Source organism: Gorilla gorilla, chromosome 18 (genome assembly GCF_029281585.2).
Source record: "Gorilla gorilla gorilla isolate KB3781 chromosome 18, NHGRI_mGorGor1-v2.1_pri, whole genome shotgun sequence".
NCBI classification, from domain to species: domain Eukaryota; kingdom Metazoa; phylum Chordata; class Mammalia; order Primates; family Hominidae; genus Gorilla; species Gorilla gorilla.
In genome coordinates this window covers 20,864,543-20,886,375 of record NC_073242.2, presented here as the reverse complement: position 1 = coordinate 20,886,375, position 21,833 = coordinate 20,864,543, and the positions used below count along the sequence as shown (strand labels likewise).

General features: G+C 42.2%; 1 protein-coding gene across 1 annotated transcript; it reads right to left on the bottom strand.

Moving 5' to 3' along the window:
- Window positions 1-900: 900 nt before the first annotated feature.
- On the bottom strand, window positions 901-21,501 carry ANKS4B (ankyrin repeat and sterile alpha motif domain containing 4B). Its single transcript, XM_004057318.5, has 2 exons — window positions 21,098-21,501; window positions 901-5,239 (listed from the first exon to the last, which is right to left on the bottom strand). Exons 1-2 carry the CDS (start codon window positions 21,259-21,261, stop codon window positions 4,150-4,152), a joined length of 1,254 nt encoding a protein of 417 aa, XP_004057366.1. The 5' UTR covers window positions 21,262-21,501; the 3' UTR covers window positions 901-4,149.
- Window positions 21,502-21,833: the final 332 nt, after the last annotated feature.

Here is a 21,833-nt window from a genome sequence, read left to right as displayed (position 1 = left end):
TGAGATCGTGCCATTGCACTCCAGCCTGGGCAACAAGAGCAAAACTGCGTCTAAAAAAAAAAAAAAAAAAAAAAAAAAGCAATGGTAAAGTAGAAAGTGACAAGAGACCTGCATATTAAAAAGATTACATGACTCAACCAGCCTTGTGGAGAATGAATTAAAGACAGATAAGGATACTTACAGCAATCCAGTGAGTGATGGCTGGGGGCAGGAACCAATAGGTCATCTTGCAAACATCAAAGAGGATTTAGCTCTGAGACATATTGAAAAGTTGAAAGGGCCTGGTGAACAATTGGGTGATGAAAAGAAGTATTGGGTTAAATTTTCCATTTATGAAAAATGGAGATTTAGAGCTGCGTGTTTTAATGCAGCTGAAACTGAGCACGATCACTATTTGGGTCTGGATAATTCATTGTTGTGGTGGGCTGTCCTGTACATTCTAGGATGTTTAGCACCCATTGTTTCTACCCACTGGATGTCAATTGCACCACTGTTCCCCTATCATGGCAATCAAAAATGTCTCTAGATATTGCCAGATGTCCTCTAGGAGACAGAGGGCAAAATCATCCAAGTTGAGAACTGCCAACCTGGAAGAAAATGGGTTCAGTCCTGGACACACTGAGTTTGGGGTACTTGTGAGACATGTGAGAGGAGATGTCAGATTAGATTTGGGCTGATGTATTTGGTGCCCAAAGCAATGGTCTGGGCTGGTAACTTGGACTTAGGAATTATGAGCATATAACTGACCTGTACTACACAATGGCCTGAAATATAAGCACAATACACATTTACCACACTATAACTTCTCAAACTCTCCTCTTCAGTGAAATGCTCCCAACTGCTTTTCCCTCTTGTTGACTTTTATGTCAAGCTACATAGAGGGGGAAAAGAGGGGCCAGGAGGTGGTAGGGGTGACCAGATATTGGATTGAGCTACTCTAAGCATCTAGTTTAAGAGATGGAGGTCTGAGATCAGTGAGTACTTGAAGCTCATCCTGGCTCATAATCCTCTTGTCTTTGTCTCTTATCAAGGCCTTTGTATTGCTCTGGCATCTTCTCTTAGCCCCTGTAGTTGGTATTTAGTTAGAAAGATCTGGAATTCTTAGAACATTGATAACATCTTATAACATGGTATAAACCTTTTTTTATTATATAACAATACTCTGTGACGAAGAGACTATATCCTTGATGCTGAGAACTTTGGAGAACGCTCACCTATTAATTCTGTCAATCATAAAAGAAAAGAACCCCTAAGAAGAGCATAAAGGTACCTGATGAGACCCCTAGTGGCAAATATCTCCTAAAAAGGGATAAGAGTCAATGTTCAAGTTCATTCCTACCAACCTGAGTGATGGCTCTCTTGCTATGATGTAGTTACAGCAGGGGGTGGAGCAAATATCTCATTAGGCAGATTCCGGGCAATAGGTGAAGAGGGGATTCTGGCATCTATGATGATGAAATATAATAGTGGCAGGCACAGACTACAAACTTTTTTGAGCGCTTTCTATTTGCCAACTGCTTCTGTGCACATTAATGAAGGCAAGCACAACTTCAGTTTATTCCACAAGATAAGGTATTTGTAAACAATCATCCCCTAATGCAACATATTTATTCAATGGCTAACAAGCTTTCTGAATATATTCATTGAGGAAGAATAAGCCAATTGTTCATCAGATTTGAGCATCTGTATCCTCCCTAAACTTGAATTCTCCATGATGCCTCTTGAAGTAACCCAAACAGATGTGCATCAGAAAGCAAGCTGAAGATAAACAGCTGTTTCTGTATTATACCCAGAATCAACAGTACATTCCACTTGATGTAAGTCAGCCTGTAGAGATCTAATGAAGCTTAGCTATTCAGTGGGGTTTCAGTTTGAATTTGGGATTGCCATTGAAAAAATGTCAGCAGCAGTGTTGTCAGTTTCTTTTTTCTTTTCTTTTTTTTTTTTTTTTGAGATGGAGTCTCTCTTACCGCCTGGGCTAGAGTGCAGTGGTGCAATCTCAACTCACTGCAACCTCCACCTTTTGGGTTCAAGCAATTCTCTTGCCTCAGCCTCCCAAGTAGCTGGGATTACAGGCACACGCCACCACACCTGGCTAATTTTTGTATTTTTAGTAGAGACGGGTTTCTGCCATGTTGGCCAGGCTGGTCTTGAACTCCTGACCTCAGGTGATCTGCCTGCCTGGGCCTCCCAAAGTGCTGGGATTACAGTCATGAGCCAAGTGTTGTCAGTTTCTATCGTGGAACCTACACATATTCAGATATGCGGCAATGGTGACAGACAACAGTAAATAAACCATGTGTACATAATAGGCATGAAAATGTGAAATTTCCTTTGACAATCAAATCTTCCCTCCAAAGAACTTAGTTTTTTTTCCCCTTAAGTTTCACTAGGTGTTTACCCTTAAAAAACTCATCAATTGCAGTTAGACAGACTTTTTTTCTGTATTTTTCTTGGTCTCCTCCCCAACCCTCTTACTTAGGACAGTATTATTCTGCTAGGACTGCCATAACAAAATGCCACAGACTGGATGGCTTCAACAACAGAAGCTTATCAACCGAAGTTTATTTTTTCACACCTTTGGGGGCTGAAAGCCCAAGATCAAGGTGTTTGCAGGGTTGGTTTCTCCTGAGGCCCCCTCCTCGGCTTGCAGACGGCCACCTTCTCACTGTGTCCTCACGTGGCCTCTCTGTGTGCCTTCCACCTAAATGTCTCTTCCTCTTCTTAGGACACCAGTCCTAGGCCGGGTGCAGTGGCTCATGCCTGTAATCCCAGCACTCTGGGAGGCCGAGGCAGGTGGATCACCTGAGGTCAGGAGTTTGAGACCAGCCTGGCCAACATGGTGAAACCCCACCTCTACTAAAAATACAAAAAATTAGCCAGGCGTTGTGGTGCATGCCTGTAATCCCAGCTACTCAGGAGGCTAAGGCATGAAAATTGCTCGAACCTGGGAGGCAGGGGTTGCAGTGAGCTGAGATCATGCCACCGCACTCCAGCATGGGTGACAGAGCAAGGCTCCATCTCAAAAAAAAAAAAAAAAAAAAAAAGGGAAAAAAAGGACACCAGTCCTGCAGGATTAGGGTTGCATTCTTATGACTTCATTTAACCTTAATCACTTCTTTAAAGGTCTTATTTCCAATTACAGTCACATTAGGGGTTAGAACTCCAACATATGAATTTGACACAATTCAGTCCACAACAGGTACCACCTGTATTCTATCTCTTTCTTCACTCTCCCCACCACCACTCTGTCTCTATTCTCAGGCAGGAGTATTATAGACGCATTTCCATTACTTGTAAACATGTACACATTTGTTAAAGGGCTTGATGCATTTGAGTTGGGCATCAAGCCGCAGGCCAGGAAAGAACTCTAGTCTCTACCACTAGGCAAAGTCATAGATCTCAGGAGAGAAAAAGAGTTAGAATTCCCAGGTTACACAGATCAGAAAGCAAGCAGCAGGATAATGTGATGAGATTATAATTTTAAATCCAGAGATAGAAAAGTAAAGGAAGTTTCTTTCATTTTCCTGTCATGCATATGACCCTTTCTTTATTCAAAAGTATCAAAAGGATAGGCTGGGTACGGTGGTTCACGCCTGTAATCCCAGTGATTTAGGAGGCTGAGGTGGGAGGATTGCTTGAGGCCAGGAGCTTGAGACCAGCCTGGGCAATGTGGCAAGACCCCACCTCTACTAAAACATACAAAATAAGCCAGGTGTGGGGGGTGTGAACCTGTAGTCTCAGCTACTTGGGAGGCTGAGGTGGGAGGAGATCATTTGAGCCCAGGAGGTTGAGAATACAGTGAACTATGATCATACCACTGCACCCTAGCCTGGGTAAGAGACTGAGACCTTCATCTCCAAAAAACAAAACAAAACAACAACAAAAACAATTATATGTACATATAAGATAACTGAAGAGAAATGCCAGATTCTTGTTATGAAGTCTCCTCAAGTTTCTCATGGAGATTTATTTGGATGGGCATAGCCTACCTCCCAGAGTAAAGTTTGGGTCTCTCTCTCAGGTAGGCATTTCCGATGCCCTAGAATCCATTCCCAGTGGTCTGGCATTGGGTAAAGAGGGGGTGCTGCCTGGAGTGCTGCCAGCGGGCCACAGCATCACCCCAATGCTCCAGGCCAAAACTCTCCATCACAGGCTGGTGTCGACCAGCTGCCCAGGCTGTTGAAGCACCTGCTTCCTCCTGTTGATAGCATTCAGAACTTTCTTCCTGGGACCCAGCTGCATTTGTATGCTCTGAAGGTCCTCATCAGAGCAGAGCAGCAGAGCTTCTAGATCAATCTGCTCTCTCTTGAAGATAGGCAGGAATTCTTCCAGGTGCTGAGACAGCAAGAACACTTCCAGGGGCGTGGCATCGACCACATCTTCCTCCCACTCCACTTCATCCTCATCCCACGGCAGATCATCTTTGAGGCCGTTTTCCTCTCCCTCTTCATCAGCTGCACCCTCATCAGCCTCTGACGCTCCTTGTCTTTGAAGCAATTCACTGGGCAGTTTAAAACCCAACTCTCTCTTGCTATCTGAGATGTCTTCAGGACTCGATATCCTGTTCCTTCTAAAAACAATACTTCCTAGACCTGGACGATTGAGAATGGATTCATGGTGCACACTGCTGTCCTCCTCTGCTGACAACTGGAGCTTCTCTTTGAAGTCCCCTGAGAACGAGTCTTCCTCTTCCTCTCTGAACACTTCCATCAAGTTCCTCTGCCCACTTCTGCCTTCCTTCCCCACCTGTTCTGCAGTATCTTTGTTCTTCTTGAACTTGATCTTGAAAGTGTCTTTAATGCCCTTAGATAGTGACCCGAATGTGCCAGGAGCAGAAGCATTTGAAGGGGATGATCTGGAGAAGGTACCCTTGGAAGAAGAGAGAGTCCCGGATTCCTCCTTGCTGTAGGTGTGGGCCATCTTATTTTGGTGCTTCTCCTGGCGCCTCTCACACTCTTTAATCTGCCTCCTGGCATTCTTCTGAGCCTGCTCCTTCAGCCTGGTGACCTTCTTGGGGTTCATGATGTTCTGTGCAGTGGCAGCCTTGTCCAGGAGAGCAACACATGCATTCTGCTCCCTGCTGGCAGCAGCATCCAGTGGAGTCTGTAAGTCATTATCCAGGGCAAAGATGTTGGCACCAAAGTTGACCAGGAATGAGACGCAGTGGGCATGGCCATTGGAGGCTGCAAAATGTAGAGGAGTGTTTCCCCAGATGTCACACCTATCAGGGTCCCCTCTAGAAGAGAGAGAGAAAAAAAATATACATGTTGGACTTTTTTTCGCTGAACGCAGGCCCAAAAAAATCAAAACAAAAATAAAGAAAAAAAGGCACGTTAATACAAACATGTTCATCCTGACTTGGCATTGTTATAAGATACTGGCTGCAAGTCCAACTGTCTTAGAACCATCCCATCTTAAAACCACATGGCCAGAAACAGAGCCCATCTCTACCGTGTGTCTCCTTTTTGTTTGTTTCTTTTGTTTTGTTTTGAGACAGGTTCTCACTCTATCTCCCAGGCTGGAGTGGAATGGTGTGATCACAGCTTATTGGCAGCCTTGACCTCCCAGGCTCAGGTGATTCTCCCTGCTCAGCCTCCTGAGTAGCTGAGACTACAGGCATGCACCATCACACCTAGCTAATTTTTTGTAGAGACAGGGTTTCACCATGTTGCCCAGGCTGGTCGCAAACTCCTGGCCTCAAGCCATCTGCTCGCCTTGGCGTCCCAAATTGTTGGGATTACAGGTGTAAGCCACCATGCCCGGCTGTGTCTCCTTTTTAGAAGTGAGAAAAACTTACTAAGAAATTCTTCAGCCAAACAACTTTCTTGTCTCATTGGCCAGCACTAGGTTACACGCCTAAGAGATGGGAAACATAGTATTGTGTTTAACTTAGATCAATTAGATTTTGCCCTGAAACTAGGGATAGGATTGTTCAATGGCTTATCAAGAAAATAATAAAATCAAAATCCTAATTTGTAGCATGTGCCAATTTCTGTGGTGTAAATACATCCACCATGGCAAATTTCAAGCTACCAATGTGACATCACTGGACAGAGTTTGGAAGAGATACACAGTACCATACCATTATCAACTATTTCCCCCATGTAGATATAATGGACATGAATTATCTTAAGAGATAGGTAAGAGTGAAATGTATTAAAATAAGTAGAAAGTGAGACTTTTATGTTACCTTTTTAATATAATTTGTTAAATTATAAGTTTATATAATTTTTTTCTTTTTTTTTTTGAGATGAAGTCTTGCTCTGTCACCCAGGCTGGAGTGCAGTGGTGCAATCTCGGCTTGACTGCAACCTCCGCCTCCCAGGTTCAAGCGATTCTCCTGCCTCAGCCTCCCGAGTAGCTGGGACTGCAGGCACCCGCCACTGCACCCAGCTAATTTTTGTATTTTTAGTAGAGATGGAGTTTCACCGTGTTGGTCAGGCTGGTCTCAAACTCCTGACCTCAGGTGATCCACCCGCCTCAGCCTCCCAAAGTGCTGGGATTACAGTTGTGAGCCACCACGCCCAGCCTGTAATTTTATTTTTAAGAATGGCTATGTTCTCAGAAGCTCAGGCTTACAGTAACCTATGATTGCACCACTGTCTACAGCCTGGGCAACACAGCAAGACCCTGCCTTAAAAAAAAAAAAAAAAAAAGGCTAGGCTCAGTGGCTCATGCCTGTAATCCCAGCACTGGGAGGCTAAGGTGGGAGATTTGCTTGAGGCCAGGCATTCAAGACCAGCCTGGGAAACATAACAAGACCTGTCTCCATTAAATTTTTTTTTAAATAAAAATAAAAAGTAAGAAAGAATGGCTATATTTAGCTGTCTAACTTTCTAAAATTTGGAAATAACTCTGACAAGCTGGTTCCAGCATGCTACTGCTACCCTCCCGAATTGAGCCACATGTGGGGAAATAAATAACTGAACCAAACTCAGTCCCCATCAGCAGGAAAGAAGAAAGAAAAGGATGTTGGAGAGGTAGCAAACAGTGTCTGTTACAAACATTATTCATTAAAAGGGCATTACATCTCTATTTATTCCTCAACTTACTTCCATGACTACAGGTTCATATAAGTGTATCATTCTACAAGAGGTTAAGGTGGAATTGGGGATACTATTAGATGGTATTAAGGCCATAAATCTAATGCCTGGCACAGAACAGGGACATAGTAGGTGCTCCAGTATTTGTGGAATGAATGAAAACCTACTGGAATCCTGCCCAAGGCAGCAAACCCTCCTCTCCTACAAGGACTTGAGTTACAAACAGGAACAGATAAAAAGTCAAGTAACTGTTTTTAATGATGGCCAGAGCCATGCGCCAATGCTGAGAACTCTGATAGTACAGATACCAAGGGGTCCTTCCTTTGCCCTAGGCTAGACTCCAAAATCAGGATCTCACTAAACTCTGGCCAGCCTGGCCCCATGGAAAGAGGACAGTGAGTCTGAGAAGTCCTCTTAACATTCCCGAGAAGTAGAGGGCAGACAGAAGCAGAAGAGAAGATCTGCACCCTTGCAAATGACCTGTTAGTGCGCCACGACCATTCTACTAGTTCCTGGCTGCTCAAAGTTGGGTCTCCAGACCAGAAGCAGATGCATCACCTGTGAGTTTGTTAGAAGTTCAGAAGACTCTCACGCCTGTAAACCCAGCACTTTGGGAGGTCGAGGTGGGTGGATCACAAGGTCAGGAGTTCAAGATCAGCCTGGTCAACATTGTGAAACCCTGTCTCTACTAAAAATACAAAAATTAGCCGGGCGTGGTGGCACATGTCTGTAATCCCAGTTTCTCAGGAGGCTGAGGCAGAGAATTGCTTAAACCCCGGAGGCGGAGGTTGCAGTGAGCCGAGATCACACCACTGCACTCCAGCCTGGGTGACAGAGTGAGACTCTCTCCAAAAAAAAAAAAAGCAAACAAAAAAAAAGTACAGAAGACTCCCACCCAGACCTATTGAATCAGAATCTACACTTTAGCAAGATCCGCAGGTGATTCGTAGCTCACTATAGATTGAAAAGAACTTCACTGGTTAGTGTGATCCAACCAGGGTCCTATAATTTGATAAATCAGATTTGCAGTTACTCCACAGGAATCCCTGGCTCTTTGGTATGCGTTAGTTACAAAGAAGCACCTTCACATTCTTTGCCTTCAACCATCACAATCTCCCTCTTAGAGAAGGCAGGCAAGAATCATTACCGCAGGAATAAAATAAGACTCAGAGAGCTTAATTGATTTGCCCAAGGGTAACAGGCAGCATGCTTTGGATCAGGCTGGTCTCCCAGTCAAATCATCTCCAACACAATACATCCTAGATTAACACAACTGGGCTTTTCCATTTTACCAGCTACATGGCCTCAAGTTTAATTTTTCTAGGACTTGGTTTCTTCATGTAAAAAGTAAAATAAAGGTTCCTCTTCAAAAACTTTCCTCCCCATCTAATTAAAAATAAATAATAACTTCTCTTAAAAACAAAATTTATTCAAAAACCTGTACTAACATTCTTAAATATCTACTAGCCAGCCATAATAAAAAAATCAATATACTTTATACTTTTAACTCCCACCATTTAGCTTAAATATTTACCCTAACATACTTATAGTAGTCCAAACAAACATTAAGTCATAGCCTGTTCCTCTTCCTTATTTAAAAGTGTTTTTACCTTTCTCAACATTCCACAAGTTACTTCCTCCTTCCTTCGTTCTCCTCTGCCTTTGCCTCTTTTAAAAAGTTCTAAGTTACTAACCAATCAAGACAAATACAAAATGTAAAGTCCCATTCCAGCCAATAAAAAACAAACACAACATTAAACACATCAAGTTATAAATAACCCTGTCTCCTTTGTTCAATATACTCTCATAACAAAACTACTAACAAATATACCCTTTCTCCAAAAAATAAAAATAGCCTTACTAAAAAAATTAAATTTATGTTCAAATACTATTTCTTTACAACACCAAAAAACAAACATTTCTAACACTCATCTGTAAATTGAAGATAATACTATTACCTATTCATAGAGTTATGTGAATTAAATAAGTTAATCTACATAAAGCATTAGAAAACTGCTTGGCACATAGTAAATATTGAATAAACATTACTTATTATCCTTGCCCTTGCCCCCAAACTCATAATCCTTAATTTCATGTATTTATTTTTCCTTGTATTCAACTAGTAAATTCCTACAGCACAATAACGCTTGTGGGTTTTTAAAACTCACTTATAGGCCAGGTGAGGTGGCTCATGCCTATAATCCCAGCACTTTGGGAGGCCGAGGCTGGTGGATCACTGGAGGCCAGGAGTTTGAGACCAGCCTATTCAACATGGTGAAACCCCATCTCTACTAAAAATACAAAAATTAGCCAGGCATGGTGGTGCGCGCCTGTAGTCCCAGCTACTCAGGAGACTGAGGCAGGAGAACCTGGAAGGTGGAGATTGCAGTGAGCCGAGATTGCGCCACCGCACTCCGGCCTGGGTGACAAAGTGAGACTCTGTCTCAAAAAAATAAAAATAAAAATCAATCAATCAATCACTTCCAGTTTTAATCTGACAAATATTTATGCCTTGTCTCCTTAATTGGATAATATGCCCCAGAGGGCAAAGCCTGTGTCTCTTTCTCCTTTGTGTCACCCACATGTCCCAGCAGAAGTCTCCAACCCAACTCAAAGAAGTCCAGCAAGTCATGTAAGTGACGGAATGGGGCCAAGTTTGTTCTTTCAACAAAGTCACAGTTAAAGGCATACTCCACCTAGAAAGGACCACAGCTCAGCTACCTTGAATCAAAGCAGAAACAATATTGCCAGAGCTCCCATTTTTCAAATGAAGCCACAAATCCAGAATTTCAAGCGAAATTCTGTGATTTTTAAGTGTTGGCTCAAATTTAAAAGAAAAATATAGTAAAGTCCAAATAAAACACATTTGTGGACCAGCTCCAGCCCATAAGCTGGCAACTGGTAACCTCCTTCTGAGCAGAGAGAACAGTGTGAGCAGAGGCACAGATGGCTGATATTACAAGGCCTATTTGGGGAACCAGGAGTATAGATCAGCATGACCAGAGTGTGTGGAGTTGGGGGTAAGGGGAAAGAGTGGAAAAGGAAAGAAAATGAAATCAAATCTAAGGAAAGCAAATATTAAGTAACACAGTTTTGCTGGGAAGCCACTTTCCAGAAGGCTCTGGTCAGTCAGCCTGATTTAATTGTTTGGGATGAAAGGAGACCCTTCAACCTTGGCACAGACCTGCGTCTTAAGGGAGCGCTGTGTCTCCCCCCTAAACATGTGGTTTCACTTTTTATTTTAAATAAACACTAGATGCAAAAGACTTCTTAAATATCCTAGACATCAAAGAGGGATTGTAAAACACCCAAGACGTTACTATCAACAGAAAGAGAAACATACTGATTAAATTTGCCTGAAGTTATCCTTGGATTGGATAAGTTGAAAACAAAATTATTGGGAGGAGTGAGCTGCAGGGGGGTTGCAGAAGGGCACTAACATGTCCGGGTTAAATGTATATGCTTAAGACTATAGACTGGTGGAATTTTCTCATTTCACTGAATTTTTATTTTGCTTTAAGTTCTGGGATACATGTGCAGAACATACAGGTCTGTTACCTAGGTATACATGTGCCATGGTGGTTTGCTGCACCTGTCAACCTGTCATCTAGGTTTTAAGCCCTTCATGCAGTAGGTATTTGTCCTAATGCTCTCCCTCCTCTTGCCCCCGACCCCCCAACAGGCCCCGGTGTGTGATGTTCCCCTCCCTGTGTCCATGTCTTCTCATTGTTCAACTCCCATTTATGAGTGAGAACATGCAGTGTTTGGTTTTTCTGTTCCTGTGTTAGTTTGCTGAGAATGATGGCTTCCAGCTTCATCCACGTCCCTGCAAAGGACATGATCTCATTTTTTTTTTTTTTTTTTTTTTTTTACGGCTGCACCCATTTCACTGAATCTTAAATGATGCTTTCAAGACAGAAGGAAGAACAGTACACCTGAGATGACCCCAAAGGTGGGCCTTCTTTTGAGAAAATTTCAAATGCAAAATTCCAGATTTACAGATGAAACTGTCAGTAAGACAATTCATGGGTTTTCCTAGTGGCTTTAAGCTATTAAAACTTGCAAAACTTTGGCTGGGCACAGTGGCTTATGCCTGTAATCCCAGCACTTTGGGAGGCCAAGGTGGGTGGATCACGAGGTCAGGAGATCAAGACCATCCTGGCTAACATGGTGAAACCCCGTCTCTACTAAAAATACAAAAAAAATTTAGCCAGGCATGGTGGTGTGTGCCTGTAGTCCCAGCTACTCGGGAGGCTGAGGCAGGAGAATGGCGTGAACCCAGGAGGCGGAGCTTGCAGTGAGCTGAGATCACACCACTGCACTCCAGCCCAGGCAACAGAGCAAGACTCCGTCTCAAAAACAAAACAAAACAAAACAAAAAACTTGCAAAACTTCTACTTACAGACACATTTCCAAATTGATGTACAATTTAAATGGAAATATTTTCTACAGACAAGTTGCATGGAGTCCTTTTAAATTCCATACTTGTCATTGTTCACATTTCTTGATAGAACCATTGCATACAACTGCCTGGGTGGAAAGCTAGTCCTGTCGTTTGATAATCCGAGTTCAACATTGATGCTCTACGGTTTTCTTGGGCTAAGCTCAGTCTAGTGTTGTTTTTTTCTATTCCCCTTTTCCCCAAAAGAGAAACTCACTGAAGAGATTTTAAAATAACCCATTTTTCCCTTGATTTTTGGTAGATCAGTGCATTTGGGCAGTAGTTTTTAAAGCTGGCTTAGCACTACTGTCACTAAGTAGGCAATTTGCTTAAATTACCCTGAGCATCTGTTCCATTCCAATTTTTCCTCCTGAAGTTGATTTTTTGTGAAGTTCTCAACTATTCTTTCAAAAACGTTTTTCTGCATAAAAAGAAATATTTGGACTCACTAATAGTCAAAGAAATGCAAATTGAAACAATACTCTGCCTTTTCCCAATCAGATAGGCAACGATTAAAAAGAATAGTAATACTTGGTTTTGGCAGGAGTATGGGGAAAGAAATACTGCTGGAAGAAGCAGAAAGTGGTTCAAATTTCCTGGCACAATACACACAAAAAGCCTTTAAAATGAGGCACTCTTTTGAATCTACAATTCTACCTTTAGGAATTTGCCCTAAGGAAATATAAGACCTTTGTGCAAAGATGAATGAGCAGGAATGTTTCTCCCAAACTTACTTATAACAGGAAAAAGACTGGATTCAAATTAAGCAACATGAATAGTCAACTGATTACATATATTATGGCATTAACCTGTGTCCATCAGTGGAAGAATGGATAAAGAAAACATGGTGGCTCCACACAATGGAATACTATCCAGTCTTAAGAAACAAAGGGATCCTGTCATTTTCAACAACGTGGATCAGCCTGGAGGACAGTATGTTAAGTGAAATAAGACGGGCACAGAAAGACGAATACCACATGATCTCACTTAAATGTGGAATCTAAAAAAGTCTCCTAGAGGCCGGGCGCGGTGGCTCATGCCTGTAATCCCAGCACTTCGGGAGGCTGAGGTGGGCAGATCACGAGGTCAAGAGATTGAAACCATCCTGGCCACCATGGTGAAACCCCATCTCTACTGAAAATACAAAAATTAGCTGGGCGTGGTGGCACCTGCCTGTAGTCCCAGCTACTTGGGAGGGCTGAGGCAGGAGAATTGCTCGAATCCGGGAGGTGGAGGTTGCAGTGAGCCAAGATCGTGCCACTTCACTCCAGCCTGGTGACAGAGTGAGACTCCGTCTAAAAGAAAAGTCTCCTAGAAGCAGAAAGTAGAATGGTGGTAACTAGGCAGAGGCAGACTGAGGAGTTGGTCAAAGGATACAAAATTTCAGTGAGACAGGAGGAATAAGTACAAGACATCTATTGTAACACATGATGACTATAGTTTTTTAAAAAAATTAGTTATTTATTTTTTATAGAGATGGGGTCTTGCTATGTTGCCCAGTCTAGTCTCGAACTCCTGGCCTCAAGCAGTCCTCCTGCCTCAACCTCCCAAAGTGCTGGGATTACAGGCATGAGCCATCATGCTCAGCTCAGTGGCTATAGTTAATAACAATACACTGTATATTTGAAAATTGCCTACCAAGTAGATTTTAATGTTCTCATCACAAAAAGTATAGAAGATAACACATAATTAGCTTGATTTAATTCCACAATGTATACATATTTTTAAAAATCATGTTGTATACCATAAATATATATAATTTTTGTTAATAAAAACAATGAAACTGGCCAGGCACAGTAGCTCACGCCTATAATCCTAGCATTTTGGGAGGCCAAGGTGGGTTGATCACTTGAGGCCAGGAGTTTGAGACCAGCCCGGCCAACATGGTGAAACCTCATCTCTACTAAAACTACAAAAATTAAGTGGGGGTGGTAGCATGTGCCTGTAACCCCAGCTACTCTGGAGACAGGCAGGAGAATTGCTTGAACCTGGGAGGCTGAGGGTGCAGTGAACTGAGATCGCACTACTGCACTCCAGCCTGGATGACAGAGCAAGAGTCCATCTCAAAAACAAACAAACAAACACCATAAAACAGAATACCATGAAGTCATTAAAAATAGTGGCATGCATTATCCCATCCCTAGCAAATTAACACAGGAACGGAAAACCCACTACCGCATATTCTTACTTATGAGTGAGAGCTAAACATTGGGTACTCACAGACGTAAAGATAGCAACAACAGACACGGGAGACTATGAGAGGAGGGCAACAGTTGAAAAACTATTTGGTACCATGCTCACTACCTGGGTGATGGGATCAGTCATACCCCAAACACCAGCACCATGCAGTGTACCCATGTAGCAAACCTGCACATGTACCGTCTAAATCTAAAAGTTGAAACTGGCGTGGTGCAGTGACTCACACCTGTAATCCCAACACTTTGGGAGGCCAAGGCAGGTGGATCGCCCGAAGTCAGGAGTTTGAGACCAGCCTGGCCAACATATAGTGAAACCCTATCTCTACTAAAAAATACCAAAATTAGCTGGGCATGGTGGCACATACCTGTAGTTCCAGCTGCTTGGAAAGCTGAGGCAGGAGAATCACTCAAACCTGGGAGGTGGAGGGTGCAGTGAGCCAAGATTGTGCCACTGCACTCCAGCCTAGGTGACAGAACAAGACTCTGTCTCTCACAAAAAAAAAAAAAAAGGTTGAAATTATTAAAAAAAAAATAAAATAGTGGCATGGATCTCAACTTTTAAGTGCAAATGGTCCATGATATATTGTTAAATAATTAGAAGGTTTCAGTATAGTTTATATGATTGTCTTTTAAAGGGAGAGAATGTACACGTTTGCATGTACTCAAAGGAAAAAGTCTGGAAGGATATGTACCCAAATGTTGATGACTGTAGGAATTGGTATAATTTTTACTTTATCAATTCTATTCAATATGATGTGAAATATTACAATAAGTATGTATTTCTTTAAGAATCAGACCAGCCTGGCCAACATGGTGAAACCTTGTCTCTACTAAAAATACAAAAATTAACGGGGTGTGGTGGCAGGCACCTGTAGTCTCAGCTATTCCAGAGGCTGAGGCAGGAGAATCACTCGAACCTAGGTGGCGGAGGTTGCAGTGAGCCAAGATCCCATCATTGCACTCCAGGATGGGCGACAGAAGCGAGACTCCATCTCAAAAAAAAAAAAAAAAAAGAAAGAAAGAAAGAATCTGGGGGAAAAAGTCTAGTTTCCATTTTAAAAAATAAAACCAAGAAATTTCATACACTTTAAAGGTAAAATGAATTTTTTTTTGTAAGTGGGCCATTATGCTTCCTAGTGCAGGAAAATACATGTAATGATTGCTTTCCATCTTCACATTTTAAAAACAAAGGAAAATAGTTTTCTAACAAAGCCAGAGTTTTAATATAGATGGTTGCTATAGGATTCATTGTCTATCAGGTAATGACAGATAAACTCTTAAATCATCAGACTGAAATGGACTTCAATAGTTGATTAGCTTCTAAATTCAATTTTCAATTTATTTTTTTTTTAATTTTAGGTTCAGGAGTACATGTGCAGGTTTGTTATATAGGTAAACTCATATCACGAGTGTTTGTTGTAGATAATTTTGTCACCCAGGCACTAAGCCAACATGTTCTCATCATTTAGCTCCCACTTATCAGTAAGAATATGTGGTGTTTGGTTTTCTGTTCCTGCGTTAGCTCGCTAAGAATAATGGCCTCCATCTCCATCCATGTTCCCACAAAAGATGTGATCTCATTCTTTTTCGACTGCATACTATTCCATGCTGTATATGTACCACATTTCCTTTATCCAATCTGTCATTGATGGACATTTAGGCTGATTCCATGTCTTTGCTATTGTGACAGTGCTGCAATGAACACTCACGTGCATGTGTTTTTGTTTGTTTGTTTGTTTTTTGAGATGGAGTCTTGCTGTTCCCCAGGCTGGAGTACAGTGGCGCGATCTTGGCTCACGGCAACCTCCTCCTTGGGGGTTCAAGCAATTTTTGTGTCTCAGCCTCCGAGGAGCTGGAATTACAGGTGTGCGCCACCGCGCCCAGTTAATTTTTTGTATTTTTCTTTTAGTAGAGATGAGGTTTCACCATGTTGATCTGGCTGGTCTTGAACTCCTGACCTCAAATGACCCACCCGCCTCGGCCTCCCAAAGTGCTAGGATTATAGGCATGATCCAGGCATGTATCTTTATTGTGGAAGGATTTATATTCCTTTGGGTATATACCCAGTAATGAGATTGCTGACTCAAATGGTAGTTCTGCTTTTAGCTCTTGGAGCAATTGTCACACTGCTTTCCACAATGGTTGAACTAATTTACACTCCCACCAACAGTGTATAAGTGTTCGCTTTTCTCCTCAACCTCACCAGCATCTGTTATTTTTTGATGTTATAATAGCCATTCTGACTGATGTGAGATGGTAATTTTCTTCCCTTTTCAGCTTCCTTAAATCTAATTGGAAATTTGACCTCACACTGGTTCCCAGGATTAGCTATGGTCAAAAAGGGGCCTCACAAGACTTCTGTTCTTTTTTTTAGCCTACATCAGGCCTGCTCAACACAGCAGATCCCAGATGCTTTTGAGGGCAATGAAACAAATCTGAGATGTACTAGATCCCGTGAGAAGAAAGGAGTTGAGAAGGAAGGACTAGGAAAAGCAAGGTTAGAAGAATATTTGCACCCATGGCCAGTGTTTAATAAATATTAATATAAGCAAATTGGGGGGGGGCTGGATATTTATATTACATTGAAAGAAATGATGTTACCATGTCAATTTAGTGGAGAAAGAGATAGACTATAACAACTAATTGTGTTGGAACAAATGAGTAGCCACTCGGAGAATGCAGAGTTAGATCATAATTCAGATCTTAAATTATATAAAGTATTTAAAATAACAAATGAAACTAAAAATAGCACTAAAGGATCAGTCAGTATTGAGGCATGACCTCAAAGTTAGAATCACACAACAAAGATTGATAGACTTATAAATATATATATATTTATGTTTACATTTATATTTAAAAATCTGTTGTCAAAAATATAAATTGTGTATTGTAAAACAGTTGTAACCTATATGACAAAGAGTTGATATTGTTAACTTTCAAAAGCATTTTTATCAATCAAGGAGAAATGTTGAAAACCCCAATATAAAGGGGGAATAAAGTTATAAATACACAGTTCACAAAAGTGGCATTCCAATGGCCAATTCTTTTTAAGCATAAAAAGAATTTTCAACCTCATCGGCAACCAAAGAAAAGAACATTAAAGCCACACTGGTATATCATTTTATTTTGTTTTGTTTTGTTTTTTGAGACAGAGTCTCACTCTGTTGCCCAGGCTGGAGTGCAGTTGCCTGATCTTGGCTCACTGCAACCTCCACCACCCAGATTCAAGGGATTCAGGAGCAATTTGTGCCTCAGCCTCCTGAGTAGCTGGGATTATAGGCGTGCACCACCACACCATGCTAATTTTGTATTTTTAGTAGAGATGGGGCTTCACCATGTTGGCCAGGCTGGCCTCGAACTCCTGGCCTCAAGTGATCTGCCCGCCTTGGCCTCCCAAAGTGCTGGGATTACAGGAGTGAGCCACCACGCCCAGCCTAATATATCGTTTTGGACCTATCATGTTGGCCAAAATGGGTACTCACTTTCTGAAGGACAACATGTCCATTTACACACACACAAAACTATTTAAATTGCACATACGCTGCTATGGTTTGAATGTTTGTGTCTCCTCCAGAATTCATGTTGAAACTTAATCATCAATGTAACAGTGTTAAGCAGTGTGGCCTTTAGGAGATGATTGAGTCATGAGGACTCTGCCCTCATGAATGGGGTTAGCACCCTTATAAAAGGACTTGACACAGGGAATTTGCCTTTTTTTGTTTTGTTTTTTGCCCCTTCCTTCCCTTCCTCCGTGTGAGGACACAGCCAGAGGATGCAACAACAAGGCACCATCTTGGAAGCGGAGACAGGGCTCTCATCAGACACCAGTCCTGCTGGTGCTTTGATCTTGGATGTCCCTGCTGCCAGAACTGTAAGAAATAAATTTCTGGTTTTTATAAATTACCTAATCTAAGGTATTTTGTTATAGCAGTACAAATGGACTAACACAAATGCAAATTAATCCGGAAATTTCACTTTGGAGAATTTATTCTCAAGAAAATGTGGCCAGGCCCGGTGGCTCACACCTGTAATCCCAGCACTTTGGGAGGCCGAGGCAGGCAGATCACCTGAGGTCAGGAGTTCGAGACCAGCCTGGCCAACATGGTGAAACCCTGTCCCTACTAAAAATACAAAAATTAGCCGGGCGTGGTAGTGCACGCCTGTAGACCCAGCTACTTAGGAGGCTGAGGCAGGAAAATTGCTCAAACCCGAGAGGTGGAGGTTGCAGTGAGCCAAGATCATGCTACTGCACTCCAGCCTGAATGACAGAGAGACTCCATCTCAAAAAAACACAAAAAAGACAATGTCAGCAAAGATTTATGTACAAGGATAGTCATCATAGCACTATTCAAACTAGGGAAAACAAACTATGTGTCCAAAAGAGGGGTTGGCTAAGAAATGTATTTGTTGACTAGAGTCCTACAAAGTCCCTGAAATTTATAGAAGAATATTAAAATTTATACACACTATAGTATATATAGAGAGAACTATATACATCTTAGTAGCATGGCATTATAGGACATTTTTTCTTCACGTTTTGTGTGCGTAGGTATGGTTTAATTTTCTGGGTTCAGCTCGTGTTACTTTTGTAATTAAAGACTAGCAGAACCGGGCTGAGTGCTGTGGCTCACACCTGTAACCTCAACACTTTGGGAGGCTGAGGCAGGAGGATTATTTGAGCTCAGGAGTTCAAGACCAGCCTGGGCAACAAAGTGAGGCCCTGTCTCTAGTAAAAATAAAAAATAAATAAAGACCAGCATAACAGTTATTGTAAGAGAATATTTCAGGCTTTCAAAGGAGAGAAAGAGAGAGAACACCTAAGCATTACTATTCAAAATGTCCTTAAATGGAACAAGAGCTCTCTGCTGAGAAGAACCCCAGAACCCCAAACCCTCTTCTAGGAGGACAAACTCACTGGTTGATACAGTTTGGATCTGTGAGATTTGGTGGGGAACAAATCTCAAATCAAATTGTAATCCGCAATGTTGGAGGTAGGGACTGGTGGGAGGTGACTGGATCATGGTGGCGAATTTCTCATGAATGGGTTAGCACTATCCCCCTTGGTACTGTCCTCATGAGAGTGAGCTCTCATTAGGTCTGGTTTCTAGCACCTCCCCCCTTGCTCTCTTGCTCTTGCTTCTGCCATGTGAGATGCCTTTTCCTTCTGCCATGATTGGAAGCTTCCTGAAGGCTCCCCAAAAGTAGAAGCTACTATACTTCCTGTACAGCCCGCAGAGCTATGAGCCAGTGAAACCTCTTTTCTTTATAAATTACCTAGGCCCAGGCATTTCCTTATAGCAATGCAAGAATAGGCTAATACTTTGATTTTAAAGTAACTGACATCTTGCAGTTTGTGGAATGAGGTAGACTTTCAGTAGACGGAGAAAGTTGGGGAACCCTAGGCTGAGTAGGAGAAGAGATGAGATGACTGGAGAAGGCTGGCTGATGGGGATCGATGTGTCTGAGAAAAGAAAGTCTTAATCACACAAGAGAGATGGGGAAGATCTGCTTCACTCACTTTCTCATTCAATCTTCAACTCAGGAACTCTCCCAATCCTGGGTTCTTCTGACACTTCCTAAATGTCCCCTATTTTAATAAAGGGTGTCAACATCCAAAACCTGGGACCTTAACCCTCCTTTTCCTTTATCTGCCCACATCCAGTCAATCATTATTGATTCTACATCCAAACTGCCACTCAAATCCAACCATATCTTCCCATTCCCAATGTCACTATCCTAGTCCGACTCATCTCAACCATTAAAACAGTCCCCAAACATTCTCTCCGACTGTTATCCATCTACCTGAGTGAGTTTTGTAAACATAAATCTACTCTGGCAGCTTCCCTACCCCAGACATGGCTTCCTGGGCCCTTAGGATAAAGTCCTTACCCGAGTTGACAAGGCTCTTTGTTATCTGGTCTTATCTCTTATACTTGTCCTGACCCCACTCCTACTTGAACCACGTCCAGCCATGCTCAGCTTCTCTAGTTCTCAGAACTAGAGCAGTTTTCCGTCTTAGGGAAAACACTCTTTCATCTAGCCAACTTGTTCTCATTTTCCTAATCCCAGCTTAAATGCTTTCCCCTTAGGGAAGCCTTCCCTCACCCCTGAGATTGAGGTAGGTGCCTATTTAGTGCCCTCTATTTCCCTTTTTGTAACAAATACCATAGATGAGCCAGGCACAGTGGCTCACAGCTGTAATCCCAGCACTTTGGGAGACCGAGGCTGTCAGATCGCTTGAGCTCATAAGTTGAAGACCATCCTGGGCAACATGGCAAAACCCCATCACTACAAAAAGTACAAAAATTGCTGGGCATGGTGGCGCACACCTCTTGTCCCAGCTACTCGGGAGGCTCAGATGGGAGGACCACTTGAGCCTGGGGCTCAAGGCTGCAGTCAGCTATGATCTTGACACTGCACTCCAGCCTGAGTGACAGAGTGAGACCCTGTCTCAGAGCAAACATGCACACACACACACACACAAATATCATAGATGTCTTGTCTTCACCTCTCAAATCTGGTCACTATGACAGGGACTGTGGCTGTCTTGTTGATCACAGTGTGCCCAGTGGCTAGCAAAATATCTCTTATCTTAAGAGATAAGTGGCTGGCACATAATAAATACTGAATAAATGGGTATTCAATTGGATTCACTTGGCTCCCTTATTTACCTTGTCCTTTTCTCTTTCTTTACCCCTCTTGGGTTACGGTTGCCAACACAACCTAGCCCTCTGATAACAGGCAGAACAAGCAGAGGAACTAGCTTACTCCTCCATTAAAATCTGGGCAAAGAGATGGGGTGTGTGTGTGTGTGTGTGTGTTTGTGTATCTATCCACTAGCCAAAGAAGTGATAGAGTTAAGATAGGCTAAAGAGTCCTTGTAGAGCCAGCAACTCCATTCAAAAGAGCAAGACCCTGTGTCAAAAATAAAAAATAAAAAAATCATGAGCTTGCACTGGGATTGAAAGTTAATAAAAGACTGTGAGATTTTGATGGCATAGATAAAAAAAAATAAACTAAAAACATGTCATTTGTTCCAACCAAGGTTGACAACTTAAAACCAAGTAAAACAATGGCCTCTTTGAAAAGAGAAAACTATTTAAATTTCATGAAAAGCATTTTTAAAGGCATAGAATTAAAATATCTTCCCTCTTCCCCGTGCAGATAATGCCGTAGTTCAGAGTCTCTCCTCTGATTGTGGCTAAGGGATGAGCCACTCCTATAGTGCCAGTCCTCAGTGAGAAAAGAGAGCATCTCTAGGCATAGTTTTCTCTCTTTCTCTAAAAATCCAATCATTTAGACAATCTAGAAAGAGGATAGAGTATTTGTATTGACGTCCCTGCCTCTTGCTGCTGTCTGCAAAAACCTACCATGAACACTGTTTCCAACGGAAACCATCGGGTTGAACTTACCCTCTACTGCAGATTATCTCTAGGGCTTCCAAGTTCCCATGGTAGGCTGCCAAGAGAGTAGGAGTCATGCCATCTTCATCCGAAAGATTTAGATCTCGCTTGGTAGCCTCTTTCAGAAGTTCCAGGTAACTATCACTAGCAGCTTGGTGGTAACGAGTAGACATTTTGCCTGCTCACCAGAACTTGGCCAGATGTCTCTCCAGGCAGAGCAGGGTGTTGGCGGAGCAACCTTCCTATAGAGCTGGTTAATTAGTGACAAGGAAGAGTGTCACCAGGGGCAAAGCTCATTTCAACTGCTTCCTTTCATGGAAGGCAACAAGGTTCGAGGCACTGAACTTGGACCTTTTCTCTCTGGAATGGCCATGACGTTGACTATTGAAGACTGCCGTATTCATCTTGAGTGTTTGGAGGTACACTTAATTTTTCTATGTCCATTAGTTTCTTGAGTGTAATATTGGCCATCTAGGCACAGGATGTAAGAAATAATTTCTTAATAAAATGCAGAGCTACTCTAGTTCACTAGCTGTTTTTTCCAAAAAGAACAGCTTTATTGAGGTGTAACATCATTAAATTTACCCATTTCATGTATACAATTCAATGATTTTTAGGACATTTATAGAGTTGCATGCCCATTATCATAATCCAGTTTCCATCAGCCCTTAAAGATCCCTCATGCCATTTGCTGTCAATCCCATTTCCACTCCCAACCTCAGGAAACCACAGTCTGCTTTCTGTC